Source organism: Grus americana, chromosome Z (genome assembly GCF_028858705.1).
Source record: "Grus americana isolate bGruAme1 chromosome Z, bGruAme1.mat, whole genome shotgun sequence".
In the NCBI taxonomy this organism is placed as follows: Eukaryota; Metazoa; Chordata; class Aves; order Gruiformes; family Gruidae; genus Grus; species Grus americana.
In genome coordinates, this window is record NC_072891.1 from 52,546,251 (window position 1) to 52,571,814 (window position 25,564).

Genomic DNA, 25,564 nt, shown 5'->3' on the forward strand with positions numbered 1-25,564 from the left:
GAAGCTGCTAGAAGCTCCCCCTGTGTCTGATAGAGCCAATGCCAGCCAGCTCCAAGACGGGCCTGCCGCTGGCCAAGGCCAAGCCAATCAGCTCCTCTGTGATAACATATTTAAGAAGAAGAAAAACACTTAGAGAGGGAGAGCTTTTGCAGCCGGAGAGAGGAGTGAGAAGATGTAAGAAACTCTGCAGACACCAAGGTCAGTGCAGATGGAGGGGGAGGAGGAGCTCCAGGCGCCGGAGCAGAGATCCCCCTGCAGCCCGTGGTGAAGGCCATGGTGAAGCAGGCTGTCCCCCTGCAGCCCATGGAGGAAGGATGAGGGGGTGTAGAGATTCCACCTGCAGCCCGTGGAGGACCCCACGCCGGAGCAGGTGGAGGCACCTGAAGGAGGCTGTGGCCCATGGGAAGCCCACGCTGGAGCAAGTTCCAGGCCGGACCGGTGGACCCGTGCAGAGGGGAGCCCATGCCAGGGCAGGTTTGCTGGCAGGACTTGTGACCCCGTGGGGGACCCCACGCTGGAGCAGTTTGCTCCTGAAGGTCTGCACCCCGTGAGAGGGACTCCATGCTGGAGCAGGGGAACGATGAGAGGAGTCCTGCCCCTGAGGATGAAGAGGCGGCAGAAACAACGTGAGATGAACTGACCGTAACCCCCATTCCCCGTCCCCCTGTGCCTCTGAGGGGGGGGAAGGTTGAAGCCGGGAGTGAAGTTGAGCCCGGGAAGATGGGAGGGGTGGGGGGAGGTGTTTTAAGAGTTGATTTTATTTTCTCATTCCTCTACTCTGTTTTGCCTAGTAATAAATTAGATGAATTTTCTCTCTAAGTTTGGTCTGTTTTGCTCGTGACGATAATTAGTGAGTGATCTCTCCCTGTCCTTATCTCGACCTACAAGCATTTCGTTATGCCTTTTCTCCCCTGTTTAGTGAATAAGGGGAGTGAGAGAGCGGCTCTGGTGGGCACCTGGCCCCCAGCCAGGCTCAACCCACCACAGTCACAAATCCAAAACATTGTACCATACAAGCTGCTATGAGGAAAATTTACTTTATCCAACCTAAAACCAGTACACTGGTACCAGCAGCCTGGAATTCAGTCCAAGTATCAAGAGTCCAAGAACAGAGCTTTCTTGAAAGTATGGCAGGCCTTCTCCCCTTTAAAATTCTAGGAGGTTTCTGCACATGCTTTAAAGCATGCCTTGCAGCAAGGTCTCCTGAGTTCAACAGGGACAATTTCCCCCGTGATACATAAATGCACTGCTGTTTCTTTCCTCTGGGTGCCAGGTGTGGTCTCACCACAGAGTCAGGACTAACAGTCTAGCTGGAGAACCTACTGGTAGGTAGCTTTATCTGATAAATATTCAGACTTCTGCCAGTGCCAGAAATAACCCATCCTGAGAACATGCCACCCACCACTTTTTGGATGGATGGCGGATTGAAAGGGGGATCCATTAAACAAGGATCTGCTTGTAGCATGTATTGTTTGAATCCCTATTCCACTGTCCACTGACATTACTTTTTGGTGGTGTTCTTCTCTGGCTGCTGCAGTTGTAAATCTTGGTTGAAATGCTGCTGGCAAGGCAGATGGAACAGTCCTGGATGTGAGAGACAGTTTCCTGAGGATTACTACTACAGGTAGTTTAATGTATTTCCATTTCAGTAACATCAAAGGATTCAGCGATTCATTTCTTCCTTCCCCTGCTGTGGCTTTCTTCCCTGATAAGGGTCAGGATCTGGTCCTAAGATTGGATTTAACCTTTGGTGTGACAATGCAGAAATCTGTCTACCACAGCCAAAGTGCGCAACATCACATTTGGCCTCAGCTATAACTTCATCTTCAGTTTTCTTACACCAAATTCTTTCCAAACTATGCTCCAGGCTCCCTTCAAAGCTCCCAAAAGGCAAACTCCTCTCTATCTTAGACTAATGGAGTATTTTTGCTTGGAAAAGAAAAAGAGGTTTGGGGTTGAAGAACTGGCTTAACTCTACCTGTCCACCCCCCACCCAACCCCATCCTTCCCCCCTCCGCCCCCCCCGCCATGAAACACTAACGTTTTCTGGTTTGTTTTTCTCTCAAAAAAGAAAGGACAAAGATGCATCACATTAGCTCCTTTCCTGAGGTATTGAAAAACTTTTTCAAGGGAAGAAGAACAGGAGAATGGTTCCTACAAGAAGTGAAATGTGCATATGGGGATGGCAGTTTTTCACCACAAAAGGCCCTGGAATTTCCTCATTTTAAATTTAAAAATTAGGACATTGTCAGTGGGGATTGGGATAAGGGAAACCTATGTTTGGAGGCTTTGTGATAATTCCTCTTTTATGCATTATCTCTTCTTATCTGGGTGCAGGAATGCACAGGTGAAAATATCACTGTAAATTCCTGTGAGGAGGGGTGTAACATGACAATGTGTAAGTGCTGTCATCCACCACCCGATCCTGACACACTGACAAGAATGTCAGACCTGCCTGATTTCAGCTGACAGCTGAGAGAGATTATCTTTCACTTATGCTGCTTTATGCACCATAAAAGATGAGCTCACACAATCAATCCAAAGCAAATAATCAATGTGCTATTTCATACTTGTCTTTCCTAAGAAGCACAAGGCTTAAAAATGAGAAGGGTAAAGAAAAAAATTCACAGCAACCAAAACTCACATGGGAAGACACAGTTTCCTCGCTGCAGGAGTTCAATCCTCCAAGCTTCTGTTAGTGATTTTGTTTGAGTATAATTGCTTTCATGAACCAGGCAATCACATGATGCAATAATCAAAACAGTAAATCAGTTCAAGCAGCAATGTACCTTATAATTAACCAATGCAAGTTATCAGCCTAAAATGGGGCCCACATGAAATTGTAGTGTCATCAAGCAATAACTCAATCACAGCTCTGTGTACAATTTGGTAATCATGTGGAAAAGGTTGTTTAGTTATTAAGCCCCTCAATTTTGGAATTTCTTATAAGAGCCAAGCAATGTTGAAATATCCTGTCAGAAGACAGAACTTCTTTCCAGGTAATTTTCAGAGCCGCTCTTACTGTTGAACTGGCAGAAAACATTTTTATCTCCCCTGAAATCTGATAAGAATTGGGTTTCTGACAGTGTCCATGTCTTCACTCTGGAAGCCAATATTTTGAAAGGAAGAACACTATGTTCTTTTCCTTTTTTCCTCTCTAAAAGCTAATCTAGTCTCAGAAGTTTACAGAAGGGTCCTACCACTGTATTTTAGCAATCTTTCCTAGGAAAAAAAGATATCAAACTCTTACCTTTGGCTCCATGGAATCCCTTTACAAAAACAAAAGGGGTTTAGACTTCTTTGTGATCAAAGTAACCCCTTGTAAGATTAAGAAAAACATTTTGTGAAGCAAACTTTCTTTTGTGGTTGAAAATATTTTTTCTTCTAGAAACTGGAAGCAGAAACAAGCAATAGCTTTGTAAAACATCAGGTTTTGTCTGTAACATTTTCTGCTGAAGTGTTTGGTTTTCAGGTGGTTTGATAGAAATGCATGAGGTTGAATTTTTTTAATACCAAAAATTATTTTCAGAAATTAACACTATTTTTAATAAAACAACTTGTTTTGAAAAACAGAAGTTATGTTTGGTTTTTTGTAGGTTTTTTTTTTTTAATTTAACATTTCTTGAACTCTTTGAAAACATGAGCAAAATAATTTGAATGAAAACTTGACAAAAGCAAAGGAAAAAACATACATCCAAACTAAAGCAAGAGAGTCCTTCTACAGAAACTCTCACAAAAAATACTATCATCCTGTGGGGTTTATTTCAATCCTGTTTCCTAGGGCTGGGGGTTAACACTGTTTTCACAAGTTGCATTCATTTTGTTTGGAGTTAATATCTCATTAGTGTTTGCTTGGTAAATGCTGCTTCATTGATTTCAGTTTCTGCCTCCTGTGATATTTTAAGGTGCAGCCTCCGTGAAGTCAGAAGAGTTCTTATATCAGCTGCATCACAGGGAGTGCCCTTTTTAGCAGCTAAATATATCACCATGACTTGAATTTTCATCTGGGATTTGTGAATTGAATGGATGTGTTTCTCCATCCCCTCTGCATTGATGTACAACTGTGAAAGCTTGACCTTTACCTGCTGAATACTCATTTCATTCTAGCCTGAAAATAATTCAGTCCCAGAACTGCAATGAGGTTTCCCAAACGTGTTTGTCTGCTAATTACAAAGTTCTATCCTATGCAGCTAGCCAAGGAGGAAGTTGGTTACCAGTTAACCATGACATTTGTGCTGTTTTACTGTCCCAAAGTGGCTTGATATGTCCCACTAATCTCATCCTTGGGGTAGACTTCAGGAAGTCTACACAATATTAGTCTGTACTTTTCCACTAATATGTACTGTAGGAGAGAAGTGTAACAAAACTCAGTGCAAGACCTTACGGAAGGAGGAAGGACTTTTATTTAAACAATCTCGAAATAGATTAAAGCTATGCACTTACGCTTTCACACTCAGTCACCAGCACCAAGATGAGTGTGCCCAGCTGCTCTGACTAAGATCGGATATGTATGACATGGAGAACAATGGATGCTCACTGCTGAGTCTTCATTGCATCTCTTGCGTTTGCCTTGCTAGGTTCTTGGACAAACTGGTTTTTGGATAGGCCTTTCATACCCTTCAGGAGTCATCAGCTATTCTGCATTAAGACTTGCTTACTTCATGCTCCATGAATAATAAACAAGACTAGCCCATTGTCCATGTTTCCTGATTTTAGATCATTTTAAACGTGCAGTCTGTCTTCTTGTTGGGATAGGAGGAAGACGACTAGCATAGGATGTGCTATAACTATGTTGCCGTCTTCCAGTTAAGAAAGGCGTCAGTGACAAGTTGTGGGCTGTGACCATACAAGGGCACTCACCTTCTGGGGTCAATGCAAAAAAATCCCAGTTTGCCAGTGCTCAGCAGTTTGATTGTTGTCTCTTATGTCCTTGGTTACCAATACAGTCTGTTCTTGTAAAACTTTCTGTACTTTTTCTTCTGGTGCTCTTAGGTGCATGCACACATGCACACACACACACATACACACCTTTTCATGAGTTTGTCTTTCAGACCAATTATTCTCTTTCTGTTAAAAATCTTTACCGAACAATCTCAAAACCTGGTCATCCAGCAACTGCTGTATGGCTCAAGGCTGCAGCAGGTCACACTCTTATTTTATTTCTAACTACATTGCTCCTGGACCCTCACTGTGTGCACATCTGAGGGTTGGAGAGTAATTGTTCCCTGATACTTCACACTGATGTTATCTGATTGAGTGAACTCTGTTTATATGTCATGCTATGTTTTTGCTCCTGCTGCAGGAAGCTGAAAAAGCAAGCTTTCCTTTTGAGGCTATGTTTCCAAAGGGGTCTTAATAATCCTTGTGTGTTCAGCTTAGGAGGCTGTAACCCATTACCTGGAAGAATTTACCAAATGTGAAGAGGCTTGCCAACATAGCTACGCTTCCTGCTCTGACATTCACTTCTTCCTTTTCTGTCATCACTTATGTTGCCAGGGGCACACTGGTTGGGTCATGGTAACCAGAAGATAAAAGCTCTTCATACAACAGCAAGAATCAGAGTTGCTAGGGGACACGTTCTGATGATGGCCACTATGCCAGGTGGTCACACGCTCTGGGGAAGGTATGGCACAGAAAGGAGAGAAAAAAGGCTTAAGTCCCATTCAGTGAGGGAAGAGATGTCTTCATGCCTTCCTATTGAGCCCTTTGAGAAACAGGTCCCTTGAAAAATGTTCTGATTAGAGTAATCTCTCCTAATACTTCGGAAAATATTAGCTTTCATCAGGAATTTTGAATAAGTGTTTTCTGCTTCTCTGAGCCACTGAGTAGTGTCACTTCTCCAGGGTTGCTGTCCAAGGTCATGGGCTTCTTTGGCAATTTTCAAAGTCCCGTATTAAAATAAAGAAAATCAAGAGTAATTCAAAGACATCTTATGTGACCATGCTGATGAACTTCATGATGCTGGGGTCATGCCAGAAATTTAATGCTATTTCTAATTAAAAAAAATCCAAATCAGATTTTAGGGGAAAATCTGTACAGGAAATGCAGTGGTATGAAGTAACTCCTGACTCTGAAATCTTCTTCATCTATGACTATGACCTCAGACTATTCCTATGGTCTCAGAGTAATGACTATGTAATGTCCTAGGATACTCAGAACAGCAGGTTGCAGAAAAGCATCACAGTGGTTGAAGAGCAACTTAGCTGACATTGTCTCAAAAATTGTTCCAGCACCCCTGTGTAAGACTTTGAGTGGAGCACATTCAGCCAGATGCAGACCCGTCAGGCTGTGCGAACATGGTAACAACAAATGTGGTTCTGTAGTATTTTTTCCCCTTGAGGAAGAGCTAAGAAGTCATGCTAAAACTGATGTGTATGGGAACCATCCATTTCAAATCCAAGGGACACTAAAGGATGGAATATTTTCCATATGGAAAGCCATGGTTCACCTGAGGTCTTTCAGAATTCATTTGGCAGAGCCAGGCAGGGAACCCAGGCAGTCTCCATGAGTCAATGTCATCTGCTCTTCATGCAGACTGGAAACCAGATACCTTGGTGTCTACAAAGCAAGACTGAAAGCAAAGGTCGTTTAGAGATTAAGAAATTATGTCATCTTGTCTTCTGAGCATGCTGGAAGGCCATGGCTGTTCGATGTGATGGGAAGGTGGTTGTGGGGGAAAGCGAAGGGGAATAAATCCCACTTAAATCTTATCAATTTATACAAATACCTGATGAAAGGAAATAAAGAACAGGGAGCCAGACAGTTCTCAGTGGTACCCAGTGACAGAACAAGAGGCAGTAATCACAAGTTAAAGCATGAAATTCCATCTCAACACAAGAAAACCCTTTTTTACCATGGGGATGGTTGAACACTGGAGCCAGTTGCCCAGAGAAGTTGTGGAGTCTTCATCTGTGGAAGTGTTCAAAATCTGACTGCACATAGTCTAGGTGATCCATCTTGAGCAGGTGGCTTGGACTAGATGATGTCAAGAGGTCCCTTCCAACCTAAATGCTTCTGTGATTCTCTGATGAGAGCAAGGACTTCAGAGTGGCTGGAAGCAATGACCATACAAGCACTGGAAGGAGTAAAACTTTCTGTGGACTGCAACATGCAACACTTCAGGAAAAACTCCTTCATCAGCTCTCACATTTAAAGGTGGGTTGTTTTTCTTTTTCATTTCCACCCCAGTGCCAATTAGTTTTTATCCCTGACACTGCTTTTCTTGTTCTGTTGGAGATGTGGAGGAGTAGGCCATTCATGTTCAAAGGGAATAGTTATCAGTCATAATTATTGCACTGCCTGCTTATCACAGGGCAAGGATGTGTGGCTGGGATTCCTGGCTGTATCTGAGTTTTGTATCCCCTCCATCCTGGCACTGTTCCTACTGGAAAGTGTTTTTCCCTCTGGCACAAAAGAACCTTGTCCTAGTTTTGGCTGAGATAGAGTTAATTTTCTTTCTAGTAGCTGGTATAGTGCTGTGTTTTCTATTTAGGATGAAAATAATGTTGATAACACACTGATGTTTTCAGTTGTTGCCAAGCAGTCAAGGACTTTTCAGCTTCTCATACCGGCTTGCCAATAAGGCGGCAGGAGGTGTACAAGAAGCTGGGAGGGGACACAGCCAGGGCAGCTGACCCAAAACGGCCAACGGGATATTCCATACCATATGATGTCATGCTCAGTATGCAACTGGGAGTGGACTGGGACACAGTTCAGCTCGAGAACTAGCTGAGCATTGGTTTCAGATGGTGAGCAATTGTGCTGTGCATCACTTGTTTTGTATATTATTATTGTTGTTGTTGTTATCCTTTTCTGTCCTATTAAACTGCCTTTATCTCAACCCACAAGTTTAATTTTTTTTTTTCTTTTCAGTTCTCTCCCCCATCCCACTGAGGGGGTGGGGAGTGAGCAAACAGCTGTGTGATTGTTTTAGCTGCCTGCCAGGTTAAACCACAACAAGCCTGCATCCATAACACCTCAGCATGTGTTTCACAGGACATTGAATGGGCTCCCAACAATGTGTCACATGCACATATGCATGAAGCCACTCTGCTACACAACAAGTCCCTGCTGAATACAGACTCACAGAAAGATTTCTGGAATTAGCAGAAAGCAACTTTTCCTAGTCAAGGAATTTGCTGAGAGCAAGAGTAGCTGCTTCTCTTCTAGCACTCAGATCAAGGCATTTCCACCAGGCCCAGCAGACTCAGAGTCTCTCTCCTTCAGACTTTATGTGGACAACTTTTTCCCAAATCAACATGCAGAGAAAATTAAGCCAAAAGATGAGCATGAAGAACCTATCTATGTTTTTTCCAGCATGGCTTCAGCTTTTCCAGTGGGAAGAACTTCTACAGAGAAGGGGGTCAGTTTCTGAGGACATATGGACTCCTTCTGGATGAGTGCATAGCAGGCTGTGCAAATGGGTCATAAAAACAGACCTAGCAAGACTGTGGAAGTAGTCCTGTAGGGTAGTATTCCCTGGAGGAAGAGTGGGCCCTGTAAATGTAAGCTTTGTACCTGATTGTTCCTTTTCCGCCCTTACTAGGCCTGCAGAGAGCTGCTAAAATTAAAGTGGGGAAGTGACAGTAAGACCAGGCATTGGAGAGCACAGAATCCCTGGTCTCTGGTGGCACAATGCTGAGCACAAAATGCACCGCACGTTTCAGTACAGTTGACTGATCTCCCACTCTGCTCCATTATAATGTCTCTGAGATCTCATTTGGATCCTCTGGCATTAATTGACTTTGCCCAGTGATTTCCAGTACTCCACCACTGAAGACAGTATATTTTCAGAACCTCAACTTTTTTCATGTACACAAATACCAGATGCTGGCAGGATCTCAGGGGCAGAGGCCTGCACTCTTCAGGATGTGCTATGAGGTCAGATGTGGTATAATTTGACAGACAAGAATCAAAAGAATGTACCAGGATCTTACAAGAATCTGGCAAGATTTACCCTGTATATCTGTATACCCTATATACAATTACAATCATCATAGAAGAGTCATTCTCCATGAAAGTTCCCAAAACCTTTCTTCCCCTGAAGACTGTCTTACTGTCATTGGGATGTCTATACATTTGTAGCTCCATCTGTGGCCATGGGAAGGAAGTAAATACCCAGCAGGGTAAAGAGAACCTACCTGTGAATTTTCCAACCTCCTCACTTTATAAGACATTGATAGCACAAAAAAAAAAAAAAAAAAAGTTATTCTTTTGACCAGAAAAATTCCAACCTTCTCTAGGAATGAATCTACCTGAGAAGGAACTAGTTCTGATCTGCAAGTTCACCCCACTGCCCCACCACTATCCACCTTAGGAAATACTGACTTTCTCAGCATCCTGCTCTGCATGGTCCCAGGAAGTGTGATCAGCTCCTTAGGGACCAGGGGTCTTCCCCGCGTATTCACAGAATTCTGAGTTGACAGCAAGACACACTTAGCCACAATAGTTGTGCTAGCCAATGAATGAACACGATTTAATCTAGACAAGTGTTCCCTTGGGATGCAAGCCAAAAACCAGTGGCTGACTCTGGTCTGTGGAATCCCACTTACTCCTTGAGGTCTCTGTTCATGAAGAAGACTCCATCCATGTATGATCAGTATTTTAGTATCTGCTCTGTATAAGCAAACTCCTAAGGGGATCCTATGGGACTGCCACCTTGTCTAGAGCTAGGACATTGAAAATCACACTTACCATTTGGAATTGAAAGGGCACAGAGAAACCTGGCCTTGGGCTTGGAGGCCCGCCTTTGCTACTGTTCCTGTCTCCATCACTAAGGTGTGTTGGGATAGATTTTCCTCTGGATACACTACTGTGGTTCTCATGAGTCAAACTTCCTTTCATGACCTCCTTTACTAACTACCACAACAATTCTTCTTCAGATATCCATATTTATGGTATCATGCAATGTTAATACTAGAGCTGTTGGTTCATATTATGAGTAAAAGTTCATTCCACATTAATTCCCGTAAAAGTGTATTCAAATTCTGCTCCTGCAGAAAGCTGATCCCTTTCTTGTTTTCCTCACCTTTTCTCTCCATGTAGGGAGGACAGCTTCATGGGCCATGTCATCATCAGCAGTGAAAGAAATACATGTTAATGAATTTTCAATAAATGAGTGGGACAATTTGAAATCCATGTAGATAACAGACAGCAGACTTCTAGGGCCTCTCAAAGTGCAATTTCCAGTTTTTATTTAATTTTCTAGTGTCAGTGCAGTGTCATATGTCATGGAGCAGAAGGTAAATCTCAGATCACACAAGTCTGCAGACATTCATTTAAAGTTAGCTTACAAAATTATTTTGCAACAGAGGTAGCTTCAAGTAAAAAGTGGAGTGAGGAAAAGATGAATTCAGGCAAGTACCTCACCATTTCAAATTGAAGGGGAAAACAAAACCAACACACCACCAAACTAATATAATGTGAATTCCTTAAATACTCTCCCGAGTAGATTCTCTATTGCCTAGTAGGGATTCTTATTATACTTTTTCCCTCATGAATACTTAATAAATTGAACTGTCTCTTCTCTACCAAGCCAACAATTTCCATGAAATTCATCAAAATACATAATTTGAGACTTTTACTCCTTTGTTATGTGAGGTTGAAACTTGCTGATGGATTCAAAATTTATGGACCAGATAGACAATACCGAATGAATGCACATGTAGGTTATAGAAGTCCTATTTCCACCTTAAAAAACTTTGTTTCCTTCTTACTCCTTTGGGACTGAATCAAGCCACAGTTTTGTTTTTTTTTTCCAGGTGGGTTGCATAAATGTGTGCTTAACTACTGAATCCTAACTCATTATTTGGATGTTTATCACTATTTCACCATGATATTTAAGGAGGAAACTCTCCAAAGGGAGTGATTTGTGGTTTTGTCCAAAGTATAACCGTGGTACAGACTGAGTGGGAGTGAAACAAACAGCAATTTGTAGAGGAAGCCCCAGCAGGGAATTTGCCACCATTCCCAGGCAGCTTGGAAACCTGGATGAGAAATAACAGAAATGGAATAAGAAAACAAAATTTTCTGCTTTGAACACACATTTCCCAGTCCTGTGTGGGCCAAGCATGAATGCTTCATCAACCAGGTCTCTTTAACTCAGCTCCCTTTGCCCTGCCTCTGCATGCTAGTTAGTTTCAGAAAGGGTGTAAATGACCTCACTCTGCTAAACTGTAACTGGCACAGCAAGGGGGAGCTTGCAGAGAGGCATTCATTTTTATCTGCAAGAATAATTATCTGCTTTTCTTGATGTGCATCAGCTGGCTTTGTGTGTTTGATAAATGCTATCATTTGAAGTTTAAATTTTACAAAAGAGGATTAGATGAGAAACGGCACGTAACTAATTAGTGGCAAGCAATGTGGAATTAAAAGGCAGACAAGCATATGGAACAATGCTTGTATTTCACAGAGATTCGGGCACATTAATGATCAAGCATTCGAGTTATTAAATCCTGAAGTACTTAGACTCTCAAGACAGGACATTTTCGTCTTTTTATCTGCATCTCCTGAAGATTCACTAAACACGGTGAATTTTCTCATTTACTCTGTAACTAATTGTAGCAAAGACTGATCATAGAATCATTTAGGTTGGAAAAGACCTTTAAGATCAAGTTCAACCGTTAACCTAGCACTGCCAAGTTCACCACTAAACCACGTCCCTAAGCACCACATCTACACGTCTTTTAAATACCTCCAGGGGTGGTGACTCAACCTGTTCCAATGATTGATAACTTTTGGTGAAGAAACTTTTCCTCATATCCAATCTAAACCTCCCCTGGTGCAACTTGAGGCCATTTCCTCTTGTCCTATCACTTGTTACCTGGGAGAAGACACCAACACCCACCTGGCTACAACCTCCTTTCAGGTAGTTGTAGAGAGCAAGAAGGTCTCCCCTCAGCCTTCTTTTCTCCAGGCTAAACAACTCCAGTTCCCTCAGACGCTCCTCATCAGACTTGTGCTCTAGACTCTTCACCAGTTTCGTTGCTCTTCTCTGGACACACTCCAGCACCTCAATGTCCTTCTTGTACTGAGGGGCCCAAAACTGAACGAGGTACTTGAGGTGCGGCCTCACCAGTGCCGAGCACAGGGGGACGATCACTTCCCTACTCCTGTTGGCCACACTGTTTTGATCATGTAGGAAGGCCCTGTGTAAGAGTTAAATTGACAGATTATGTTTCAAAATCACATAATTTGTATTCAGAGAAACTCATTGTTTGAGATGTTCAGGCCCAGAGGAGCTAATTTGTATTCAGCAAAGCACCTACACACGTGCACTAATGGAAGTGTCTGTGTAAGTCCAGTTATTTCAGTGTACCTTAAAGAGCTATTTTAAGTCAAACTCCTTCTCTAGTGATTTAACTTAGATTGGAATCTGTGTTTTGGCCATTCTTGTCTAATACTCATCTCATTTAGATTTAAGAACTGTTTTATATCCAATGAAGTCTCATTTCTGCTGGCCAGTAGTCAGCCATCCATTTCATGACTGTTTAATAGGGTCACAGCTCATGTGTTTCACAGACACTAACACTGTATAGCATAGCTATATAGCTATAGCATAACTAACGTTTTTCCTTTTTGCTAAGGTATTCATTTGCATGCACTGGGCATGAGGAGGATGTGGAAATAGAAAGAATAAAACATTTAGCTCTTTTTTTAATTTATTATTAATTTCAGCTATAAAAGTTAAAGAGCTACAGGCCACAGCATCTGATAAGAACCAATACCAACCAATCTCAGCTGAGTATGCTGTTTCCCTCTGTTCCTTTTCTTTGCCAAGAAGTAGAGTAATAAAAGAAGGCGAGGCATAGAACTAGCTGGGAAAATGGAAATTTTCTCCTAAAGTATGTTTGATGTTTTGAATCTTGCTTCAACTCTAGATTGCAACAAAGAGGAAAAATGTGACCTCTTCCCCCTACAAGACATGGGAAATTTGAAAAAAAAAGAGGTACTCTGATGTGATTATGTGTTTAGTTTTGATACAGACATGTATTGCTAGAAGAGAAAAGTCAAGGCAAAATTATTTAGTCGTTGCCAAAATGCAGCATTTTTGCCATATCAAAGCAGAATGTCTCAACATCAAATACAAGAAGGTAAAAATATTTTCTTCAGCTTGTTTGCCTTTAAACTTCTGTATTAACTGACACATTTCCATAGAATGCACTGATTTGGATGACTCTTATTTATTGATGGAAAAATCCCTGTCAAAAATACTTGAAATAGTAATCTCACAACAAAAGCTTGATATGTTTCGGGTAGAGACATCATGATTTGTTCACCTGCATGATAAAGATGGATTCTCAGCTTTGTGGACAACTTCTGTCCATCAAAGAATCCTTATAATGCAACACAGTAAATCCTGAAGATAAGAGCTACGGGATCATTACCCAAACATGCCTATCTGCAGGAATCAGAGCCCTGCTGAGATGGGACTCTTAATCTGCCTGGCGAGGCAAGAGGTCATTCGGAGAATGGGAAACAGAGAAAGGGATGGAGCTACAGGGACAAGGGGAGTAGAAAAGGGAGAGTACAAACAAGAAACCACCAGCTTAGGAGCTAGAAGCCTACCAAGGGACCTGTTCATAAACCAGGCTTGAACACCTGTGCTTACAAAAAAGAAAATATAATATGCATGCCTCTGTCTGCATGTCATGGAGACAAGGCAATCAATACATATTTGTTTCAGGTTTTATAAGTGCAGGCAGCTAAGATTTGGTCTTGTGATAGCTGGAGCAAATGCTCAGCTGGTAAGGCTGAGTTTTCTTCAAGAAAACTGAAGTCACTTTTTCTTCAGAGCTAGCAGAAATGGTTGAAAAGTTCTTTCACACTTTTGACTTAAGGGAAATACCCACTTCTTTAAAAGACTATAAACATATTTTTCTATTTGGATGGAAAAGAAAAAGCTAACTCAAAGCCTGTTATAAGTTGAGTGGAACAACAGTAAACAAAGCAATACTTTTGAAGAGACAAAAATGTGTGAATTTTGAAATGTTTTGATAGCCAGAATTAACACATGAAGAGCAAGCAAGTTTGTGTTCAGTTAACTAAACTACTGGAGAGACTGCAACTGCTGTCCACAAACTACCGTTAGCAAGTGTCTGACTCCTTTGTCTCAGCAGCTGTATTGATTAAAAGTTAATCATCTTGCTGCTGTCCACATCCTGCCTGCAGTGCATTGAACAGTGCTGCAGTTACATCACTGTGTGTTGAAAATAAGGCCAAAAAAAACCCCCAAACCCAAACAAAACCAAAAAAAACAAAGGAGATGACTGATTTTGGGCAGCTGCTTAAGTATTTTCTGTAACCTTCATACTTGGTTTGTGAGCTTTCTTATGAGTATCATTTTTACATGGCATTGATTTCAGTTTAGCAGTGAAACACCATATGGAATTGAATAATCAAACATTGCATTTAAAGATGTTGAAATTAAACATCTTGACTAATTTAATACTTTTTTTTTTTTCTGGAAACAGACTATTCTCCTTCTTTTTGGAGATCTGAATATTCATTTTTCTATGGAAAATGTTACCAAACCCAAATATTGGCTTATTCCACCTTCTTACACAGCCATCAGTAAATGCAGAGATTCCCAGCTGATGGCCAAGGAGTCTGAGTTCCTTGGACAAAGCTCCATGGAGGAGATCTTTGCTCTGAGTTTTCTGTACTCTTCATCTGCACCAAGCAAGGTCACAGAGTGGATTCCTATTGTTCTGGGTCTGTAAAGGAAGAATAAGCCTGTTCCCACAATCAGGAGCAGGTATATCTCAGTGCAAACCAGACTAAGAACTGGCTTTGGTATTTTAGGAAGTTTTGGAGGTGTCAGCAGCAGCCTCACTGTGTGCGGCGGTTCTCCTCTGCCCGTGGTGCAGGCACAGATCCCACGCACAGATACCAATCTCTATCCCTTGCCCTGATCAGAAAACATTGCTATTTCTGAGATTTGTTGCTGTCCAGTAATTAAGCTATTAAATTGCATTACTGCCAGATTCATATTCATAAAGTATTCTGGACATAATCTATTGTTATATGCCATCAGAAAGAAGATCCATGGGGCATTGCTCATATCATTTCAAAGGCTGGGCAAGCTGTTATTTCTCTTGTAGCAGAAGTCATGTATCTCAGGTAAATCACATAACAGATCCCCATGAGTCCATCCATCCAGTTCGATTTCTCAGAAAATTGAAGAGAGGTTGTATCAGAACCTTTCTGTTCAATTTCCAAGGTAAAAGCCTCCTCCAGAAGCCTTTTTGAGATTATTATTAGACACAAATCTACAGACTACATCACCTCTTTTTGACCATGTCCTTTCTTGCCTTTGTGCTTGAACCCTATGTGATGAAGAGGGTGCCTGGGATCTCACCTAACTGATAGGTCAGGGTACCATCTGGATAGGAGGTACCCAAATCAGGCTCACTAGCATTTGGATTTTCATCTTGAAGATACATCCTGTGGGAGTTGCTTGGAAGCAGGCAGTTGGGATATGGAAGAGATACTGAAGCTGTAACTAGGAGTATCTGTGAGGTTTGTGGTTTGGTGATCCTATGACTTGTTCTCCTGAAGAAGAGGGAGCTGTGAAGTAGTGGGTGTTGGGGTCATGTTTCACTGCCTCATGTGTCTTGATTTTCTGTGGCAGCTGTATAATCTGTAAAAAGTGGGAGTAGTTTGGGGACAGGACCATGGGCACATGATCTTTGGAGAGTCGGCTGGTTCTAGAGACAGACCAGCAGCTCTAAACAGGTCAATGAGAAGCTGAAGGACTTCTCAGGGTCTTCTCCTTGATGTGCCTGTTGTTTTCCCTGGCTTATGAAAGCCCCTATGGATGACATCACTTTATTCTCTGCACACAAGGGATGAAATTGCAAAGCTTGTAAGGAGCCTATGGACAGGAAAGATGACATCTCTCGGCAACCTCAATTGGTTGTGCTGACCCTTGGCTGCAACAGGAGTTCCTTGATGTAGCATGCTCCAGGATCCCTAAAGCAGGGAGGAGAAACATGGTTTCAGGCAATTGTTTTAACTATTAACCCATACTTCTCTGATCCTTGTGTTTGAGGGCATTTGAATTGTTCCTTCCCAAACTCCAGGATATAAGACCAAGGTGTGCACCTGGAGGTTTAGTAGTGTGGGGCAGGCACACTGTCCTCCTCTCCAAGAGCAATCACATAATGAAGGAGTAATGTGACATGTTGTATGACAGACACAAACTGTAAGTCCTGCTCAAAATTATATGGGCACTTGGGGAGACAACACAGGCCTGGAAATACTGTGCTAATTGCACAGGAAACCTGAGCACACAACTTGGGCAGGGTCCCAGGTTCATTTCTTGGGCACAGCCATCTCTGCTGAGCCACTACTACAGTATGTATGGAAAAGACAGCATTAAAAATGTCCCAGGATGCCTTTTGGATTGGAAATGCTGGGGGTGAGTTAAGGCTTAAAACAAGATGGTTCTCCATCCCCTCTTGGTATTAATTTTTCCGAGATTTGGTAGTAAAAGTGCAGCACATGCCTACCCAGCTGAGCTTCCTAGGCTGATACTAGTGTCTGTTGGGAAAGTGGCTTTCTGTGAGCGATTTGAGTAGAATAGCATAGCATAGCATAGCATAGAGTAGCGTAGCATAGCATAGCATAGCATGGCATAGCTCAGTGGAAGGGACCTACAGTGATCGTCTAGTCCAAGTGCCTAAGCACTTCAGGCTGACCAAAAGTTAAAGCATGCTGTTAAGGCCATTGTCCAATTCCCTCCTCAACATTGGCAGGCTTGGGGGATCGAGGCAGACCCAGGTGGGTGGACACTGTCCTGAGTGTAGAAGCATGCCCTCCTGCATCTGCAGCTGGCATCGGAGAGCTTTGCAGACTGCGGAGCTCCGGTGGCCGGCATCGCTGCCCCGAGAGGGACTGGTTTGCCTGCCTGCTGGACCTGCATGCCTTTCCCCGCGGTGCCAGGTGCGGCCCCGGAGCCCTCGCTGACCTTCAGACGTGGTCGCGCAACGGGCCGTGCCAGCGCCTCCGCAGGACGCCGGCCCCGCTGCTCCCCCACCCCCGCGCTCCCACTTCTGCCAGCACCATTCCCCCCAGTCCTACTCCCCCAGCCCCATATCGGTTGCTTTGAGGCTGCTGTCCCACCTCTTCTGCCGGCGACAGGAGAGCGGATCCGCAGCAGATCTCGTCCCCTCCGCACCCAGCCCCAAGGCGGCTGCCAGCATCCGTAAAGGTGGGTGCCAGTGCCGTGTGCGGGTATTGCTCTGCTTCGCCACGTAGCGCTCGCACCGCACGCAGCTCCTTCCTCCTCACCTTCAGATGCTGCCCCGAACCCGCGCTGGACAACGGATCGCTGCACTCGCGCCCTTCAGCCGGCGACCGCAGGGAGGGGACTTTCTCACCCCCTCCAAAACCCATTCCCACCCAACCCCCAAGCCCCAACCGCCTCCCAGGCTGCAAACACTGCTGGATAGCAAGAGAACTGAGCCGAGTAGCCGGCAATCCTTCTCCGGCCACAGTAAAATCCGAAGTGAAGGAGGGGAGAAGAAAAGCTCTACTTCCTCCCTATCTTCTTCCTTGCCTCTCCAACTCCTTCCAGGACCTAGGGGATGAGAAGGCATCTCCGGGAAGGACGCAGAACAGAGGTCACGGATCGCTCCCACCCTTCCCCTTTTGCAGGAAACCGTATTTGCAGAGATTTCCCCCCTGGCACGCACACACATTGACTCCAGAGGAGATGCAAGGAAGCAATTGCAAAATGTAACAGCGGGCTGACAACCTGCCCTCCTTCCCCCACGGCAAAGCGCAAGGACACCTGGCTGCCGCAGACAGCCGGTGATGGGGTGGGGGAACATGCATGCAATACACGCACCCCTCTGAGGGGCTGGGGAGCGCTGGGGACCTCCTCCGCGCGAGCATCGAGGGGTGAGGGCGGCGCAGGGAAGGGGCGGGGGAGCCGGAGGCAGGGGGAGGAGGAGAGCCCGACTCCCGCAACGAGGGGAGGAGGAAGGAGGGACCGTGTCGGGGGGATGGTCCGGAAATCCTGTGATAAAAAGAGGGGCGCGGGGGAAAAAGTAGAGAGAAGCTCTGGACTCATTCTCCCTCCTTTACCCCGCGCCCGCAACTTCCCCGGCAGCCGTCAGGCACATGGGCGCCGGCCGACGCCTCTAGGAGCGGAGCGGATCGGCCGCACGCACCCACCCACCCACCTGACGCCCGGCCGGCACCCCTCAGCTCGGCTCAGCTCAGCTCAGCACCGCGCCTGCCGCCGAGCGAGGTATCGGCGCCGGGGCGGTCGGGCCGTGCCGGCCGGCGTGCGGAAGGGCAGCAGGAGAGGCGGGGTGTGGGCACGCAGGGGTGGGGGAAGCCCTGGTCCTCGGGGTGCTGGCGGTCCGCGTAGCACCACGGCACGGCTGTGACCCAGTACCGGAGCCGGTGCCGGGCAGGGGTCGGCAGTCTGCCCCGGAGCCGAACCCACTGCTCGCCGCGGCCGGGGCCGGGGCCAGCGCCAGCAGAGGGAGGCAGCAGCCTGCGCGGCGGGACCGCTGTGCTGCACCTGGGTCCGGCCAGTCTCAACCTTGAACCGTCCCGGCTCTTCCTAAGGAGGTGCAGCCCTCGCTGGCATTGCGCTGGGGGCTTGCGCTGGGTGAGGTTTCTGGGGGTTAGGGTGGGGGAGCCTGCCCCGCATCCATGCCCTCCATCCCGCCGCCCAGGCTGCATCGGCACCCGAGTCGCCCAGCTTCCTCAGCTCGCCCTCCCGGGCACTTGCGGAGCGATTCACCTTCAAATGCCCCCTCGGCGGTCCCCGGCGGAGCTGCCACTCCGGAGCTAGCCCTCCGAAAACCAAGGGCGAGAGGCAGGCGGGGAAACGAGAAAGTTCAAAGGTTTAACGCCTTCCTGCCCGTCTGCAGGAGACAACCCGCACTGCTCCTCCAGGCTCACTCCCAGCCACCTGCCCGGCATGGGGGAACCACCGTGCCCCTTACCTCCTCCTCCTCGCCCCCATTCCCCACTCGCCAGCATGCAGCTCTGCTCCCCATGTGCCAGGGACAGCCTTGTCCTGCCAAGCCAGGGTCTGCAGGGATGGGGGATTGGAAACTTGCCTGCACTTAGACAAGTGGAGGAAAGCTGTGGGGAGAGAGCTGAGAAAAATCGGGAATCAGCCTTTTCTCCTCCTAGAGATGCTATTCCTCTTTTGATTGTACCTCTTTGCAGACTGCCCTCCAAGGATTCCTGGTCTCTGTGCATGTGAGGTGTGAAGGTGGGCAGCACCCCTAAGCCATCACCATGGATTTTGTTATGAAACAAGCTCTAGGAGGTAAGTGCAGTTGGCACATGAGGGTCCTTGTATTCCTCTCCCTTCCCCTTGCCCCCACAGTTGCACCTGGCAAGAGAGAGGATGGATTGCTATGAACCTCTGGTAGGGTCTGCAGCTGGAAGAGCTGTTGGTGGACCCGGAAGAGTATGACTGTCACCGATTCACGATCCCAGAGCCAAGTGTTTGAAGCATCTGAGCAGGAGAGGGCAGCAACAAGCAGAGACCAAAGCCCCATGTCAGGGGAGAGACCTCCCACACATGGCGTGCAGTCCTCGGTCATGTCTAATTTGGCATCCTACCAGCTGGCTGCATATCCTGCTGTACAGTGCACGGGTCTTGCTATTTGCTTCATGCCGTGCCACTGAGGCAGGTATTACAAAAACTGCAGACAGGTCTAGCGAGAGTAAACTCAAAGAAATAGTAGCATTTTGTGTGTGTGTGTGAGAGCTCCTTTTTCATCTTCCCCTAAAAAGTTAGCCATACCTTGACCAAAAAATGGCCAGTGCAGAAATTTTTTTACCTGGTATATAGAATTTTATTTTTAATAAGAATATTGCCCCAATAAGCAGGGAAACAGTAATAAAATATCCTCCTCTACCCTATCTGGATTTGAGGCCAACCTTTCATATGGTTTTAATCTATTTCCTTCCATGTGTGATGAATTGTTTTAACCTAATGGTGGGAAATAGAAAAGGTAGTGGGGGGGGGGGGGAGAAATTGAAAACAATGCAGAAGTATTTGGGAATTCCTTTGTTCTGTCATAGTTATGCGGCCTTTCTGGGCTGCTTGGCCTGAACATTCAGTCAAAACAAGGCTGTCACTGAGATAATGCTGAGTGCTGGCTCCTGTTGGGAACTGGAATAGTTGAAGTCAGAGGAAGTTGATGAGGTGGTTCTAATCATTCTCATTTGTACTGTATCTCATGTGTGCATTTTCCATTCATTTTCCTTTGGAGAAACTGTAGAGTCATGGGACTGTGGGAATATTTCGTGCATGGTGTTATTGATGTCATATGCAGCTTCAACATTTACTGCAGGACTCTCTCCTGTGGCATGGAACCATGTTTTTTCATCTTTGAAAGCAAAGGAACTGGGGGATTTTTTGTGTTTTGTTCTGATTTTTTTTTGACCAAGGGAGCAAAATTCTCACAGTTAAGGATAGAGCAAGCAACCCAAGTTTTAGTTTGAATGGTAAGACCAAACTGGAGAAGAAAGGGGCTAATCTGATTGCTCAAAATAACAACATATGAAGATATGTATGTGAGAAGATAACGGTTTATATGGTAGCAGTGTTACATTTCACTACTCTTCAGTGCCTGTTTTTAAGGAGAAATAGTTTTGAGAAGAGCAGATTTTGCACTGTTCACTATGGTGTGAATAGGGTTGCTTGTACAGAAATGAACAAGTCTACCTGCAAACTGGAGATTCAGCCACTGCAGCTGGAGATCTGTGAATCCACTAAAGGGAAATAACTGCTTAGAGACTGCAGTTAAAGGCAGAGGGAGGAGGGTTGCCGCAAAGGAGTAACAGCTGAGATGCATGCCTTTTCTTGCAGCTTAGTGACTAACCTGAGTTGGAAGCAGTGCCTGCCTGTGCTCAACGGCATTTACGCTGGGCAGGCATTCATTCTAACATAATGTTGCCTGCCAGGGTCAGGATTTGCATTATAATAGGACTTTCTGAGAAGACAAATTTAAAAAAACATCTTTTCATGAAGCCCGAGTTTCTGATGTCTGTCAAGATGCTGGCCTGGGCACCAGCTCTTCTACCAGATGACTTAATGTATTAGCAAAATGCGTCTGGAACTTGCCCATGTACTCAATAAAGGAGAAGTCTCTGCAGAGTGGTAAAATCCAGGAAATGTTAATTCATTAAGCAGAGACCTATTTTTAAATTAGAAATAGTTTCAAAGAGGAAAAACAAGATCTCCCAGGGCAAATACAACATGGAAAGTAAAGGCGATTTTGGACACTTGTGTCCCACTGGAGTTAAAGCCCAAGCTGATGCAAGCATGCTTTCTGGCCACACTGGCACAGCAAGACAAGGACTAAAGGTTACAGTTTGTTTCCTTAATTATAGGGCCAGAACCCTTTTTGTCTGCCAACTCTGACATCCAGAGGGAGACGCCCAAACTGAGCAAAGCATTAAACTTCTGGCGGGTGACAGGCTTGCTTTGGCTAGGACACGTGGTGTGATCTGCTTTTTATTATCTCCAGTTTCAGGGAGATCTTCCTGTGGATTTCATGGCTCTCTGATTTCAGTTTAATGTGGCTTTTCTGAGAACACCTCTGAATTAATTTTGCTGTCTGCTTGGGATATTTTGAATGGTGCAAAAGTTCTTATTGCATCCTCAAAATCTCTTCTGGCACTCCTGGAAAAAAGAAAGAAATACTGCAATGTTTTTGGTAAGGTCCCCTCCAATTTACAGAGAATCAGACTTGCTATAGATACTGCTTGCAGACCACCTACAGCTATGATAGCTTAACCGTTTCACTGTCTCAGCTGGGCATACCTCACAAAGGCCAGGGACCAATTAGATCTCCTTGTCTGAGCATTATGGGCATGGCATTTTCTCTTCCCAACATCCAGCACCAAAGTAGGCCTTAGGCCAGAGCTCATGGTAGCTAAGAGTTTGGAGCTGAGAACTGTTTGCAGGTGGGGTCTTTGTGTCCTTTTCCTGGTGGACAGGGCTGTGCAGGTCTCTGAAACATATGAGAACTTTGGGACCAGGTTTCATCATACTGGAGTGATCAGAGGAGGTGCTGAAAGGAAAACATCATTGCTCTCCCACTTTCTCACTCCTCTTCTTGAGGAAGAGGAGGTCTCACACTTTGCTTTATTAACAATAAAGAGTAGCCTTAGCAGAACACTACTATGGGAGTTCTCTCATTGCTTTTGAAACAATCCATGAAGACATTTCCTTTGTCTGTAATGGCACAGGACAATCAGATTTGTTTTTCCTTAGAGTTTTGTCAGTCAGAGGGGAAGAAGGCAAGAAGGTGTTTTGTAAGGTAGGTGAGCTAAGTTAGCAAGCCAAGATAGGCAGTTATGTTATGTAGAGTTGCTTTGTTTGGAAGTCTGTGTGACTAGGGGATTTAGGTTTTGTGAAATCAGTTTGGCAGGCTATTGTATTGCTGAAGTAGAATACATTCTTTTCCTGACTTGTTGTTAAAGGAGGTCTGCACAAGCTTGCTGTTTCTTTGCAGTGGAAGGCCATCCTCTGCTGTGCTGCCAGCAGTGGGATTTTGCTGCTCATGTTGGCAGTAGAATCTTTGCCTAGTGGTTTACAAGCTTGAAATGCATCTTTGCAAATCTCTAGCCCCTTCAAGGTAAAATTCTTGACCCTTTCATTAGCAGTGGGGACTGTGGTCCAGGAAAAGCAGTACAAAATGTTAGCTTATTTGACCAATATTCTTCCGTGGCTTTTTTTTGTGCTCCTCAGACCTTTCAGCACCCTGTGTCACTCCATTTATTGTTTGACAGTGACAGACACCATAGATATGAAATGCAGTCATGATGCTGATTAGCTGTGTAGGACAACAAGAAGAAAATAGCATGAGGAAACCTAGAGGCTTAAAATTGCTGCTTCTTCCACAGAAGTAACAGAGGCACCAAAGGGATACTTTGTACATCTGACCCCGCCACACCAGCAGACATTGATGTAGGTGCGTAGCCAGGGTGATTGGATGCTTTGCTGTTCCTGTGACAGTTCACCACATGAAGACAACCAGAGTGCTTTCATGATTGCATTTTACATTCAAAGTGCTCTTTAGCAAGCCAGGTCAGAGCTCTGCAGCACTGTTGTCATGACCAAGGTGTATGACTTCACAGGAAAAAGCTGGAAGTGGAGAACCTGAAATGGTCCCTGGAGGAATTTAACCATAGTGTTTTTCACTGGGCATTGTTTATTTTTTCATAGGTTTGTGTGAAAGCAAGGGATGCGTTAACACCTGACTCCTATGTCATACTGCACTCACTTCCTCTGTCACTGGTGGCTTGGACAAATAGGGAAACTGGACTGAAGTAGAAGAGACACAATACTTCATGAAGGTCTGCTGGATGTCATGCAGTTCTTGTCTTGCCTAAGGGTCTTAGGCATTTCCATGTAGAAAAAGAGAAGGGGAAAGCCCATGGGAAGGTGAGGAGGATTTGTGTGAGTTGGGATCATGATGTGGTTGGAGAGAGACATTTCTTATAGCAGAAGCTAGCATTGTGCAGACCAGAAGTCTGTGAAGATGTGGATATACAGAACAGCCACAATACGTCTGTCTCTGTATTGTATGGTGTTGTGCAGGGTCCTTTTAATGTGCTCCTTTTATTGTCATGGATAGGAGAAGTGTCTAGCTGGGATGCTTTCCTTAAATAGTGACTTTTCCTAATGTCAGACTGTGGATTAATCATGTAACTCATTACATATATAATGATGCATATGAATGGTCCTGTCTAAATTTCTTCTTCATGATGCCATACCCCTTGAACTCATTGTGTAATGCAAGCCCTGTCAGGAGGAAGGGTACATTTGAGTTTCTGGATGGATATTTACTTAGCTATATTTACAGGTATGATTTTCTCTTTTATTGGCAGCAGCTTAGAGTGAGGACTGCTGCCTGGCATTCACTTCTTTATCTGTCAAGATTCAATGGAGACTTGTTTTGGTTCATAAGGATTCTTAAAATACTGTAGGCAGAAGACAAATGCAACCAGATTGCCATCTGAAATATGTCAGCAGGGAGGCACTGCCTACTTCATGTTCCTTACTGGCAGCTTTGGTTCAACTAGGTATACCACAAAACTCAGTCCAGAGGGAATCCCCTTGTTCTTGAAGGTAGGTAGAGATTTAAACACTCCTGAAGATAATGGGATTTAAGTCACTGTCCATAAGCTCTGAAGAGCCAGCCCCTGTGCTAAGCTTACATTAGTGAAGATGTGAGTGTGTGCGAATGCCAGATAAGCCTGAATGGAAACTGTACTAGTGTTTAACAACATCTTAGTAGTGGCCTTCTGTGTGGCTTATGAAATGTCTATTTTGCTGCTGCATTTGCCTCATTTTACTTGCTTGTGATGTGGGGATTAAGTCCTTGATTTTTCCCTGGAGAAGTCAGTGAGATTGAGAGCGGTTAGAGATAATACAGACCTGTCCAGGGTGCAACAGACAGTGAAATAAACAGAGTGCTTTCTGCCTTCTCCTCCAACTCAGCCTCTTGTTTTTCACATTTGCAGTTCTCTGCTGAGCATCTCTCCTGCTCTGGGACCTCATGCATCAGCTAGGTTGTGCTCCACTGATTACTTTAATGTAACAAGTCCTAGAGAAGGACAGAAACTAATGCAGAACCGCAAGTTGTAGTGCCAACAAGTGGTGCTGGTATTTACTTCTGGGATCTCTTTTGCCTGTAGTCCTTGAAACCCATGACACATGAGGTCTTTCCTTTTGTAGTCAGATGCTTCCAAATCAGAAAGACTGGAGAATCTGAGATGAGACAGGAGGTCTCCAGCTCACTGTAGCATGTGGTAATGTTGGGGTCCCATCTTTGTTCTCAGATAACTTCTGCCTATATTGTGTATAATTCTGGGCGCCACAATTCAAGAAGGATGTTAAGGTACGCGAGTGTGTCCAGAGGAGGGCAACAGAGCTGGTGGAAGGGCTGGAAGGCATGTCCTGTGCGGAGTGGCTGAGGACACAGGGTTTGTCTAGACACCAGCAGGCTGAGGGGCGACCTCGTTGCTCTCTGCAGCTTCCTGAGGAGGGGACGTGGAGAGGGAGGTGCTGATCTCTTCTCCCTGGGACCCAGGGACAGGCTGTGTGGGAATGGTTCAAAGTTCTGTCAGAGGTTGTTCAGACTGGACATTAGGAAACAATGGTGGTAAAAAACTAGGACAGGCTTCCTAAAGACGTGGTCGATGCCCCATGCCTGTCAGTGTTTGAGACATTTGGACAATGCCCTTCATCACAAGCTTTAACTTTTGGTCAGCCTGCAAGTGGTCAGGCAGTTGGACTAGATGATTGCTGTAGGTCCCTTCCACTGAACTATTCTATACTACTCTATACTATAAATTCTTAAGTGAGTAAGGGTATAAGATAAATTCTGCAGTCTCAGTGTGTAATATGGTTGTGTTGTTCTATTATCTTCTGAATCTTTTTTGTTTGTCTGATGCTTTGAGTATATGCATTTTAATGACATTTTGAAGATGAAGAGGTAGTATTGATATCTGATGGATACATTTTTCACAAGAAATGGTTTTATAGGCCTTTTTTTCTAATGCATACTGC

General features: G+C 44.8%; 1 protein-coding gene across 1 annotated transcript in view; it reads left to right on the forward strand.

The window, feature by feature from the left end:
- Positions 1 to 18,028: 18,028 nt before the first annotated feature.
- The window catches only part of CPLX1 (complexin 1), a 119,594-nt gene continuing 112,058 nt past the window's right edge, over positions 18,029 to 25,564 (forward strand). The window contains exons 1-2 of the mRNA XM_054811050.1: positions 18,029 to 18,256; positions 19,195 to 19,297. Of these exons, the coding sequence (XP_054667025.1) occupies positions 19,267 to 19,297 (31 nt within the window). The 5' untranslated portion in view covers positions 18,029 to 18,256; positions 19,195 to 19,266. The remainder of the gene's footprint in view (positions 18,257 to 19,194; positions 19,298 to 25,564) is intronic.